The 13,586-nt window shown below is 41.4% G+C and overlaps 1 protein-coding gene across 11 annotated transcripts in view; it reads left to right on the forward strand.

Moving 5' to 3' along the window:
- Nucleotides 1-7,394: 7,394 nt before the first annotated feature.
- LOC109398831 (protein AF-10) overlaps nucleotides 7,395-13,586 on the forward strand; it is a 66,134-nt gene continuing 59,942 nt past the window's right edge. For 8 of the 11 annotated variants that reach the window (XM_062856454.1, XM_062856444.1, XM_062856451.1 and 5 more), the window contains exons 1-2: nucleotides 7,395-8,010; nucleotides 8,747-9,349. In XM_062856454.1, the coding sequence (XP_062712438.1) occupies nucleotides 8,995-9,349 (355 nt within the window). In that variant the 5' untranslated portion in view covers nucleotides 7,395-8,010; nucleotides 8,747-8,994. Of the gene's footprint in view, nucleotides 8,156-8,746; nucleotides 9,350-13,586 lie in introns of all 11 variants that reach the window. The other 3 variants (XM_062856445.1, XM_062856446.1, XM_062856453.1) reach the window with 3 other exon arrangements.

Below are 13,586 nucleotides of genomic sequence, written 5' to 3' on the forward strand. Positions count from 1 at the left end.
AATTTTGTGTGTCCAGTCCGGTACGCAATAATATTCATAACCGTGGAGGCTCTCTTTGGTTTCCCTCTCTTTCGTTAATATTTCAGCTGTTTATTTATATTATGATCGTCTCCTTGCATTACACGATGATCAAAACAATTGTCTTTTGATTTGTACCGTCTACCCCCGTTGGTTTGACCTCATCTAATCTGAACACTTTTTAATTTGACCCCCTCTAATCTGCACATCGTTCAAACTAAAAATGGTTCAAACGTCATTCTGCTGATGGAACGGGGTGAAACGGAACACAGAATCAAAACAAAACTGCAAAAAGGGTTACCATCAGTGTGTTTTTCGATGTCCACAGGGTTACTAGAAGTTCAAATTAAAAAATGAACCCCGTTGGTTTGCATAAGGTGTCGTTCAAACAAACGGGGGTAGACGGTTCTGCAAAAATAGTTCAAAAGTGTACCATTACATTGCAATAATTGAAAGAGAAAGTGAACAAAGAGAGCCTCTCAAATGCAGATAGGACCTGATTTATTGACTAGAAGTTTTATCGTTCATTTGCTCACTTGCATTATAAGGCAATCTAGCGCTCATCACCCTTCTCTCTCAAGCAGACACAGAGGATAGCAATTTTTTATTTAATATTTTCATATGGAAACGTTTCCGTATGAAAACAAACCTATCCTCCTCGGGAGCGAAACAGAGAAAGGAGATCAAACGTCAGATCGAGCGTCAGATAGCCTTATTGCACTTATTGCATCAAAGTCTAATGCCGTTTTTCTTTTTGAACCTGGGTTGGAACTGGATTGGCGGAAAATGTGTAAACTAACAAATGATATAAACACAGACAAACAGACGTCTCACTCTACTCATTTCACATCGTTTCCCTTTTGAACTGATTATTCAAATATTCCGTTGTTCGCAAATCGCTCGCTCATGGCGCTCGCATCATTTTGCTCCTGTTTGACGTTTGCTCACTACCGCCATCTACTCAGTGGGTTTGCGTACCACAGCGTTGTTAGTATTGGGCGATTATGTTTGCGTGACGTTGATTTTCATCGCATTTTGTTCCAAGTGATACGTCTGTTTGTCTGTGATATAAACTTTAGTACAAGCGTAACCGAAGTCGAGTTGGGGTTGAAACTGTGAACTTATTCGGTTAGCGCTCAACTTCCGAGCCGATCAGTCGATAATCTCGAAGCGAGCAAGTGTCGGAAGTCGTTCTCGGACTATTTCTTTACGTTTTTTCGTCGATACAAAGAACAAGTAGCTCAGATTCCGCGCCGTCGTGTTCCGCGATGCCGCGTCGTGAAAACACTTTTCGCGTTGATTATTCGCAATTTCCGAAGCAACTTCCCACGAAGAAATCCATAAATTCGTTGGGAAAGAGCTCGGTCTCACGCGAGAAAATGTGGTTCTACTCCAGCCAAGCAGACGGCTAGGCTGCACCTTCGAGGAGGTGAACAACCTCGAACTTGCCGAGGCAATCGTTCGACAACACGACAACAAGCACGAATACGTGTTTGATGGTAAATCGTACAAGATGCGTATCGTGATGGAGGATGGTGCTGTGGAAGTGCGCCTGTTCGATCTGTCCAACGAGGTGTCCAACGAGCAAATCGGCGAATTCCTCGGCGATTACGGTGACGTCATCAACATTCGTGACCTCTTGTGGGACGAACGAACTGCCTTCGGCGGAATCAAAACTGGTGTGCGTGTCGCTAGGATGGTGGTGAAGAAAAACATCCCTTCTCTGGTGACGATTCAGGGTGAAGCCTGGGGTGAAGACACGGCAGTGGCGTACAAGGGGCAGCGGCAAACGTGCTTGCACTGCCAAGAGTTCGTACATGTGGGAATCCCATGCGTGCAGAACAAAAAACTGCTGGTGCATAAAACTCGCAGCAGACCAATCCTACGCTACTGTTGCAAAACAACCTGCGCTGCCACCTAAACCGGTCAAGCCGAACAACCCTCCTCCGAAACTGCAGCCGTCGCAGGTACACCCAATCTCCACGGCAAACGAACCCGTGGTCAAAGCGAACGAAAAGCGAACCACAACAGCACAACAAAAAAGCACGATGCCGCCTCCCGCTGCCAAATCCATTGGAGCGCAGCACGTCGTTCTTCTGACGCCACTCTCAACCCCGATGACAAGCTTCGTCACAACATGCAACACGGACGGCAATGACACAGACTCCTCTCAAACATCGACGTCATCAATCAATAGTCGGCACCAGCGGAGCAGAAGATCACCGCCAGGGAAAAAGATGCGACCAAACGACTCCATCAAACACAGCCGAGACTCCGGAGAGGATATCCAACAATAATGGAGTACACGAGTGTTAACATCGGCACAATCAACATCAACACGATCACCAACACAACGAAAATACAAGCACTCCGCACATTCATCCGCACGCTCGACCTCGACATTGTTCTCCTGCAGGAGATTGAAAACGAACAGCTTGCCCTCCCTGGGTACAACGTCGTCTGCAACGTCGATCATGCGAGAAGAGGGACCGCAATTGCTCTTAAGCAGCACATCAAATTCTCACATGTCGAAAAGAGCCTGGACGGCCGCTTACTAGCCTTACGAGTGCAAAACACCACCTTGTGTAATGTGTATGCCCCGTCGGGATCGGTATTCCGAGCCGAGCGTGAACGCTTCTACAACAACACCGTTGCCTACTACCTGCGACATCACACCGACCACGTCATCCGTGGTGGGGTCTTTAACTGTGTGATTAGGCAGTGTGATGCAACGGGCTCCAACTCGAGTCCCGCACTACAGTCAACCGTAACACAGCTACGACTGTATGATGCATGGCTACAGCTCCGTTCGCGAGAGATGGGATACACTTATATAACGCACAACTCGTCGTCCAGACTCGATCGACTCTATGTGAGCAGCGGTCTCCGACAACAGCTGAGAACAACAGCTGTTCATGTCGTTTGCTTCTCGGACCACAAAGCTTTAACTGCGAGAGTATGCCTTCCCCTCCCCGACAGACCGCCCGGACGAGGTTTTTGGTCCCTTCGTCCCCACCTCCTAACCGCCGAAAACATTGAAGAACTACAAATTCGCTGGCAATATTGGACCCGGCGGCGCCGCAACTATTCGTCTTGGATGGAATGGTGGCTTTCGCATGCGAAACCAAGCCTGAAATCGTTTTTCCGGTGGAAATCGAAGCTTGCCTTTGATGCTTTCCACAACGAGCAGCAAAGCCTCTATGAGCTGCTACGGCAGGCATACGACGACTACCACACCAACCGTGCCATACTAGTGACCATCAACAGAGTGAAAGCAGAAATGCTGTCGCACCAACGTCGTTTTTCGGAAATGTTTGTCCGAATAAACGAAACGCTTGTTGCTGGCGAACCACTTTCCACATTACAGCTGGGGGAAAGAGCGAGGAGAAACAATACCATCGAGCGATTGTTGAACGATGATGATGAAGTAATCGGCGATCCAGATGCGATACGAGATCACATGGTACAGTACTTCACCAATCTCTATGCACGGGAGAATGTTGAAGCGGGAGATGCTTTCGATTGCGAGAGAATTATTCCAGAGAATGATGACGTAAGTGCAGCGTGTATGAGCGACATTTCAACAGCTGATATTCTTTCGGCAATACGGACGAGTGCTGCGAACAAATCACCCGGGCCCGACGGACTACCCAAAGAGTTTTATCTGCGTACAGTGGACGTTCGGTCGGTGCAAACGATTTAACTGCAATGCTTTTTAACTGTAAGTCCGGTAAGTGCAACAAATTTGCAGTTATCGCACCACTATCCGTCAAAACGGTGCGCCAAGTTAGCCCAAATGAACAATCGAATGAATTTTTCGTTCATTTAACGTCAATTGATGGGTTGTTGATGCCCATCTGACGTTGCAGTTATCGAATTTTGTTCGCTAACTGAAACGTAAACATGTTGCAGTTATCGAACGTCTACTGTACATTCGATGTTATCCACCGGGAGCTCAACCTCGTTATGAATGAAGCTCTTAGGTCAAACTTTCCAGCGCAATTCGTCGACGGCGTAATAGTGTTGGTGAAAAAACGAGGTGGAGGAGAAACGGCTCGTTCATATAGACCGATTAGCTCGGTCAATTTTGACTATAAAATTCTATCTAGAATTTTGAAAAAGCGGCTAGATGAAGTGCTCCGCTCCCACAATATTTTGACTGCTTCGCAGAAATGCTCTAACTCTGGAAGAAATATTTTCCAAGCAACTCTTGCAATCAAGGACAGGATTGCACAGATGAAAGCGAACGGTCGTTGTGGAAAGCTGATCAGTTTTGATCTGGATCATGCTTTCGATCGAGTCGATCACGGATTTTTATTCCACACAATGCGCTCCCTGGGTTTTGATGCGGCGTTGGTAAATTTACTGGCCCACATAGCAGAGTCTTCTTCATCCCGACTTCTCATCAACGGCTCGCTTTCAGCACCCTTTCCGATACAGCGATCGGTTAGGCAAGGAGACCCTCTCTCCATGCATCTTTTTGTTTTGTACCTGCACCCGCTTCTGCGACAATTAGAACAAGCGTGTGAGGGAAATTTAATTGTTGCCTACGCCGACGACATCAGTGCAATCGTCACTAGTACGGACCAACTGAACGCGATGCGAAATTTGTTCAGGCGCTTCGAAACGATAGCTGGCGCACGCTTGAATGAAGCCAAAACGACAGCAATCAACGTTGGCCAAATTAATGATCCCCTCACTGTGCCGTGGCTCCGCACAGAAAACACGATCAGGATTCTCGGTATCGTCTTCGTAAATTCTATTGCGGAGATGGTAACGATAAATTGGGATACAATCGTTGCAAACTTTTCGCGGCTAGTTTGGCTGCATTCCCAGCGCAGTTTGACTCTTCTCCAAAAGGTCACTCTACTGAACACATTTCTGTCGTCCAAAATGTGGTACTTGGCGTCCCATCTGGCTGCTACACCAGCACACGTTGCAAAAGTGACGGCTACAATGCGACGATACCTCTTCCGCGGTGTTCCCGCGACCGTCCCAATGCAGCAACTTGCACGCAGCAAGGAAAGTGGCGGAATCAAGTTGCATATTCCAGCAATGAAATTCAGCGCCCTTCTCATCAACCGACATCTCCAAGAGATCGATTCCCTCCCGTACTATAATTCCCTTCTAATCTTAGCAAATCCTCCCCCGCAAATTCAATCCCAGACCTTTCCTGCCTAAAGATACTCCTTAAAAACATACGCAGTTTACCCTTCCAAATCCGTCAGCACCCTTCCGCCGATCTAATCCATCGTTATTTCATCGAGCGTACAGACAGACCGAAAGTGGAGACTGAAAATCCAAACGCTAATTGGGTTGTTTAGTGAATAAAATATTGTTATTTTCTATAGCCTAATCGAAAGAGCTCATTTTTCTGAGTATAACCTGATTTTATTGGAACCCAACACCTTTGTTTTGATGGTTAAATTAACAAAACAGTTTTAATTTTCGTGGATAGAATGACAGTTCAATCGATAAAGTGACAGTTCGATCCGAACAAAAAAATTTCCCCATACAAACTTTGAATGAATTTTAAAAATAGTTCCACAACTCCAAAATTTATGAAATTTTGGATTTCGACTAATTTTTGGGGGATGATTCATTTATTACGTCCATCGTTTTTCGGGATTTCTAGACCCCCCCTCCCCCCTCTGTCACGCTATTTTCCTATACCTAATACACGTACTGTCACACTTTCTTAGACCCCCCCTCCCCCCAAAATGTTGGACGTAATTTTTGAACGTTCCCTGGGCGGAGAATCCGATTATGAAATAATCCTGATACCCCTAAAGAACCCAATTGGGCTCGGATATGGAAGAACGTTTTCATCCGTGACCTACCTTCGTCCCATCGGAGCACACTGTACATGTGGAAAACCAAAAAACTCCACATCGCCGACTGCTATTCAGGATGAGACGTTCAGATGGAGAAGATTGTGCGCATTGTGGGACACACGTAGAAACAATGCAGCATAAATTTTTTGCATGTCGACGCTCGTGTCGACGAGTGAACAATGCGTTCGAACTACTACAGCGAAAACTGATGCAGACCTGTGGGCGGAGGATCGAAGCTGATGAACTACTGCGACCATCGTTAGAACGAATTGGAACAAGGACGAGAACCAAATTATTGAAGATTTTAGTGAATTATATTTCCTTCATTAATGATTGTAATGGACGGATAGATATCGATCAACTAAATTTCACTATTGATGTCGACGTTTAAGTAATTATGTGAATAATTTTTATAAGCAATATTGACGATCTTGCGCCAAATACGACGCACAGGCAAACAAAATTGTCCCTCCACAAAATATGCACACCGGTTTCAGCATACATTGATTGATGTCGCCGCTACAGTTTTCCAGTAACGAAGCGTTATTTTGGGGTGGTGCTTCGACTAATCGGTTTGTTTATGCACTGTTTCCTTTGTTGTTGGATGTGTGAACATTGTGCTGTCAAAGATTGAACATTTGCACGATCGTCGCGAAATCCTTGAAAAGCTCAATATCGACAAATAAACGTAACTTTTTATAAAAACTGGAACTGGATCAAAAAGAAAAACGGCATAAGTCGAAAAAAAATCGCAATACGAAGTGACAACATTGTTAATAATGATATTTATTGATATTCACGTGTTAGGACGCGTGCTGCTGTCAAAATTTCATTCGTAAAATCTGCTCGTAGAATGGACTATAGGGGTTTATTTAAATTTTGAAAAACTATTTATTGTCGCGCTTATCTTGGATTCTCAACAAGTTCAACATTTTTTTACGTGAAGAATGTTACTTACGACTTATTATTGGGACATATGTACCATAATTAAATTATCTGCTTATTTGGTACATGCGTCAATGAAACTTTTGCACATAATATATCGTACGAAAATTTATACAAAGAACTGTTTTGAATGGAGTGTTAAGTAACATATAAGGTGTTTCTGATGGCATCAAAACCTGAATATCTATAATTTTGTCACTTAGGACCTATTCAAATCAAGCTCCAGATTTGGTTGTGGGTCTGTGTCTGGCATCACTGCACGACACTCACGTCCAGCTGTAAGGCACTCACCGGTGTCGACTGTCAAACCTGTCTATCGTGTTTTCATGTCTATCAAACAATCAAACGCCAAAATGTATCAGTGCTACCGATTATGGCTGTAATAAAAATATGTTTTCATTTTTGAAAAATTTAAATTACAAAAATTAGATCGAAAACGTGGAGATGCCAAACAAAATAGAACAGAAAAGCTTTAATTAAACATTATTACCATTATTCGACAGGCTTTAGCTGTGTGACTCCATTAAATTTGCCTTTACCAGAGGCTTTTCATTCTCACATGTTTTTCTCAAATTTGCTGGCACACAAACAAACTGGCCTCACTGCGCTCGTGTCAATCGGAGAAATAAAATGGAGAATTTCGTGTGATTGTTGTTTTGCACAACATAAATCTCGCGTGCGGGTTGTCAAAAGTTTGTGTATTTCGATAGTTTAAAACCGGTCGAAAAGTGCGCTAAAGTGACCGGAAATTCAGCCGGAACGTGACGAAGCTTAGGCGGGCCGGATCCGCTCGGTGTTGGTCGGGAAAACGCCACTAGAAAAAAGCTCTTTTCGCGTTTGGGGCCCCCGTCGTTTGTCGTCCTGTGCTACCTCTACCCAAAAGAAGCAAATCGCCAGAAGAGGCTTGGCGCTGCTCCTCTGCTTTGGATGGGAGTGAAAAAGAAGGCTTCTCAAGCTATCCGGGAAAATGCGGTCCTACCTGGTTTAAGTACGGCGCGGTGGATGTTTCAGTGAGGGCATTACATCACCGCGGTGGGTGTGAAGTGCTTGTTTGCGGGAAGATTGTCAATTTGAAGGAGAATCAGAATCGGCGCAAAAGTGGAAATGCTACCAGTTCCAATTATCTTTTTGGCGGTGGAATGAGAACGAGTCCAACTTGACGGGTAGCAAACAGCCGCCAGAGTGGTGGTGACGTGAGTGAGCGAGTGAGAAGGTAACGGGATTAGAAAAACTAGTGTAGCAGTGAGCGGGTAGGGAGTGGAGCGGAATCCCGTGTCGTCACCGGGGGGCGCAGGCCGTGTGGCATGATGCGTTGACGACCAGGTGGTAGAGCGATTCCATTACTGGAAGAAGAAAACGTAAATATTTTGACCGGTTTGCATTGAGAGGACAGATTGAATTTGATGACAAGTGCATTCGTGAGGGGGAGACTACAAGCTATAAGTAATTAGGGAAATTAGACCTGAAGCGTTGCATCTAAAAAACTGTCCAAATGCTTAAGAATACTTCCATTAATTTAGTTGTGAAACTTCTTTAAGGATAGTGACGATTTCGCTGCGTATGTTTCTCAGGTCCCTTGCAGAAAAGACCTAACTGTCACCTGTAGATAACGAATGAAAATAATCAAAAAGACATAATCTATAAACAACATCAGTGAGTCTACAACTTCAAATACGTGCTGACTTATTCGGATGAATATTTTAGCAACTATGGAAATTGAAATACGTCATGACTTTTTCTAATGAAATTCCGTGACTTTTCCCATCCTTAACCCCATAATTAGTTATTTGTTGACACGTTTTTGTGTTTTAGTGCAAATCCTGTCAACTTTGTTTATTCTCTGACAACGGTCGAAGCCTAAATTTCCCTTATATATTGGTCGCTCTCACCTGGTCATCAATCTACTCCTCACGCTCATTTTCATTATATTGTTATGTGTTTTTGATCAGATTTGAAACAGAATGTCTCATCCATCGTAACATTGAAATGGAACTGCAATGCATAACAATCAGAACGTGATTAAATGGAATAAACTGTGGAAACTGCTAGTGAAGTGTGCAAGAAGAGATTGAAATAATAAAAAGCCTTAAACAGTACCGTACAAAGTGTTACAGAATCCTTCAAGAAATAATCGAACCGAACAGTCCGTGCTTGCATTGGTGGATGGGTAGAGGATTTTGACAGACCGCGGACCAGAATGAAGGAGATGGTCGGTGGTTGCTGTGTTTGCTCCGATGATCGGGGATGGTCGGAGAACCCTCTGGTCTATTGCGACGGTCAAAGCTGTGCGGTGGCCGTACACCAGGCGTGCTACGGTATTGTGACGGTGCCGAGTGGCCCCTGGTACTGTCGGAAGTGCGAAAGTCAAGAACGATCTGCTCGTGTGCGGTGCGAGCTGTGTCCCTCGCGGGATGGTGCCCTCAAGCGAACGGACAACCTAGGCTGGGCCCATGTGGTCTGTGCGCTGTACATCCCGGAGGTGCGCTTCGGGAACGTGACCACGATGGAGCCCATCATACTGCAGCTGATACCACAGGAACGGTACAACAAAAGTAGGTTACGCTTGGATGCTGGGGTATTCTATATTATCGTACAGTTTGGGTCAAAGGTTTCTGCAATCATCTAAAATTCACACACTATTTAGGACCTAGAACAAGGTGTCTACTATTCTGAGAAAAAAAAAAACTGGAATACCGGAAATCCTCAGGATTTTTTTAATAGGAGAAAACCTTGGAGTGTCTTGAATTCTCACGGAAATTTTGCACCTGTAAAAATAAAACATTCATATGCATAAAGAGAAGCAAACTTTACTTCTTGTAGATGTCCAATAGAAAAGCCCATAGAGTTTACTACATTGTTGATATGAATAAAAAACAATCATGTGGATGAATCTGGAAGTTAAAATCCACCAAAGAAATTTCATTATAAGGTAAAATCGAGAATGTATTGAATGTATTTTTTCTCGTCATTTTTCCTGGTACCGTAAAATGGGGTGTTAAGAACTCATGGGGTGTTAAGGGATTCATCTTCACACACTACTTTGAAAAATCGCCAAACCGTATAAAAATTGATTTGCTAATACCAAATTCGCTTCAAATGTGTGTTGGAAATAAAGACATACTATAAGGATTACCACTCAGGAAAATACGTTTTGAACTGGACACTAGATATCAAAAATACAACGGCATTGCTTTTTCTCAATTTCGCTCCCATTGAAACAATCATTTGTGAGATCAGAAAAAGCTGGTTCAAGCCGTAATCGTACCCGTCTTCACATACGCCGATGTTGTATATTATCCCGGGCTTGCAGCTAGCCTTAAAGAACAACTTCATAGGTGCTACAAATCGACTGTGAGGTTTGTGTTCAACTTGCGACGTAGGGATTCAACTGCAGCAGTAAGAAACTCGATCCTTGGACATGACTTGCCGTTCAACTACCAGCTACGTATCTGCGCGTTTATGAGGCAGGCCTACTACAATGAACAACCTGAGTACATTCTACAGCATCTACAGCGTGGACAACTAGAACGGACTCGTTGTTTTATTATCCCCCGACACACAACATCAAGTGGAAAAAGCCTGTTAGTATATGGTGCTACCTGCTGGAATGGGCTATCGCTCGAGCTGAAACAAAAATCAACAATATCATCCTTCAAAACTGCCATGAAAAATCTAGTTTAAGTTGTAAAATCTACTTGTAGTCAAATTCAATCTCCATTTTGTATTTTGCTCTTTTCTTTTTCTTTTTATTTGTTTTGTTCTAGTAGTCAGAAATTCAGTTAATCTATTCCTCCTAATGTACTAAATTATTATAACAGTTGCTTCCTTGACCTGATATAAGGTACTCACCAACAGGTTATCGTTAAGAATAAATAAACAAATTACAAATTACAAATTCCCTCCCCCTGGATATTCGATCTTGACGCGATGGGAGGGCTTAACCCATTAGCACTTTAGCGCCAGTTTATTCACCACCGCTTGGACTTTGAGCTAGATATATCTAGTTTACGAGTTGAGCGCAAGTGAAGGAATCGCCGTAAGTGCTAATGGGAACCAAAGGAGTATCCGTCGTGCATTTATCACAAGTCAAAAACAATTTATAATTCAGCTTGCATAGACCTTATCTTTGCATTCTTTGAATTTACTCAAATTTAACAATAATTGTTAAAATTAACGTAACGCAAGAGTGAGTAGAAGAGGTCTCTGCGTTACACTCATCATTCGTTACTTGAATTCGTTAGTACACATGACAGGGGACGCTAGGATAAGTTGACTTACAGCCTTACAGATTAGTTTCATTACAATTAGAAAATTATGGACTGATTAGGTAAAGATAAAACTGTTGATTATAGGAGTTTATATTTGTATTTCTTATTTTTATGGGTTTTGTGAATTTATAAAAGTTGACAAATAATCATTACCATTTTTATCTTTGACAAAAATCAGTTGACTGAACTTTTTTGTTTTTATATCTTAGATGGTATTATTTCACTGATCAAAAAAGCAGCAATTTAGTTAGGACTTAGGACGGTTGACATTGTAAAGGGTTACGATGGATATGATATTACTTTGGACTGAGATGATCACAGATATGCAGAAGACGACTAGCGAAATTAGAAACACAATTTGATACATTATTGACTATATTTTGACAAATAGGCTTTGACAAATTTCTTTACAATATCGAATGGAAGCTCAAAAAGTGTTATCTAACACTAATATGAGAGTTATTTGGGGATGATGCTGGTGCTGTCAATGACTAACATCGGTTATTGACACTATTAGTAATCAGCTTGAAATAATTTTCAGAATGTATTATAAAATAACTGAGGATATTATCTGATTATTGTTTGGGGAAGCTGTCAGAAAAACTAGTTGCCCATATCGGCTATAAGCGCTAGCTCTGGTAGCTGTCTTCGAATAATTTTCAGAAATATCAAATCTTTAAAAATTAGCTACGACACATTTTTTTTTTTCTTTTGCTCTTTGTATATTTTTTAAGAATAGTACTCTGAAGGCGTTAACATAGACATAGACACCTTTTTTTTTAACTCTGAATGTTGTCCAGTGGCCTCGGAGATTTTCGATTATTGAAATATTGTTCAATTATCAAATCATTTTTGGAGCTTCCATTCGATCAAAACACTAGTGCGATGTCAAGTTGACGACATCGTCTAGTCCATCGTGAGTATTGGTCCTAGTAGGGGGAAAGTTGGGAAAGGGTCCAGGCTTTGCTATCAGCTGTCCTGCAGCTCCACCTGGTCACTCTTCAAAAAAAAAAAAAAAAAAAAAAAAAAAAAAAAAAAAAAAAAAAAAAAAAAAATTACAAATTACAAATTATTGGGAAAAATACGTGAGTAATCGTAACGTGGTCTACAACTCATTTCAAACGAAACTAGGATAAAATATTTGATGTAACTAAGGTGGTTTTTGAATACCGACAATTTTTGAGAAAAAGACTAGTTTCATAAACTGGTGGGGTGTTAAGGGATACAATTACTCATATATATTTTTTATTTGCATCATGAAGTTTTGAGGTGATTGATTCATTGTATAATAGTAACTATTCTGAATGACGTATTACGGATTTCATTTTGGGTCATGAACATTCCAACAATTGCTTGGATGATAAACTCAACCAATACAATATAGATCTTTAGAAACATGTGTTAGATTGATACATATAATTAGAAAATTGGTCAAATGTTTATACTCAATGCCACAATAGTCACCTCTTTACAGAAGTTTGTGTTCTTCAGGTGTTTTGTTATGTTTTAACGAAGACGTATTCTTCAAAATAAATTTAGCATCTGTTTTCTTATTTAAATATTATCAATGAATGGCGCTAAAATGTGACATCCAATTTTTTTTGAATATGTGGAATATTCTCACTTGTTCCATACATTACGTAAACCATACTGTCACTAACTCTTGCTAAAGCAAGTATTTATGAAGAAGACGCATGGCATTTAGTAAATCTTTCAAAAACTTACCGTTTTTGTTGAACGAAAAACACAAACAAACAGAAAATATAAATTGCATGTCACAACGACAAAAAATAAATAAAACAAAATTCTTGCAAGAATTATTTGCAAAACCTTGCTCATCATTATACTCATAATAAATCAAACATTGCTGCTAAAACAGCTCAACATCTCAAGTACGACCTATCAGCGATGCTCTAGAATAGAATTATAAGCATTGGATACACAGTTTACATCTGGGCCATCTAATGATGCTACTTGCTTGGATATAAAACATTTCAATATTAATGAGTTTTTAAGAGAACAAAAAACTGTCAATACACATCCTTAGTTTACAACCTGTTGATCAGTCTGAACTGTTCACTTCGATTACTCTAAATAGTAACTGTGAACAATGTGTTTGTTAAAAATTGAAGCCACTCAGGTACAATTGACGGTCATGTTTTCAGATTTAGAGGCTTAAACAAAAAATAAAACTCATATACAAAGGTAAATGACAATGAAACTGTCACAGCACCCTCAGGACTATGATAATCTTTTTCGGTGATGATCAAGAAATATTACAGTCACTATTAACAATTAATCAATTTTTATCTCTCTTTGAAATATAAGAACTTTTACATTCATCCCCTTCAGTTCCTTAACACCCCATTTTCATATTTTCGAAAAAATCGCACATTTTGTCAAATATCTTCAATATCTCCAAAAAATCATCAAATTTTGTAATCTATATGCGTAGCAGGCAGCAAGACAATGATCGGACTGCTTCCCCTGAAAGTTTTAAGAAGTAGAACCCATGATTTAA

This window comes from Aedes albopictus, chromosome 3 (assembly GCF_035046485.1).
Source record: "Aedes albopictus strain Foshan chromosome 3, AalbF5, whole genome shotgun sequence".
Lineage (NCBI taxonomy): Eukaryota > Metazoa > Arthropoda > Insecta > Diptera > Culicidae > Aedes > Aedes albopictus.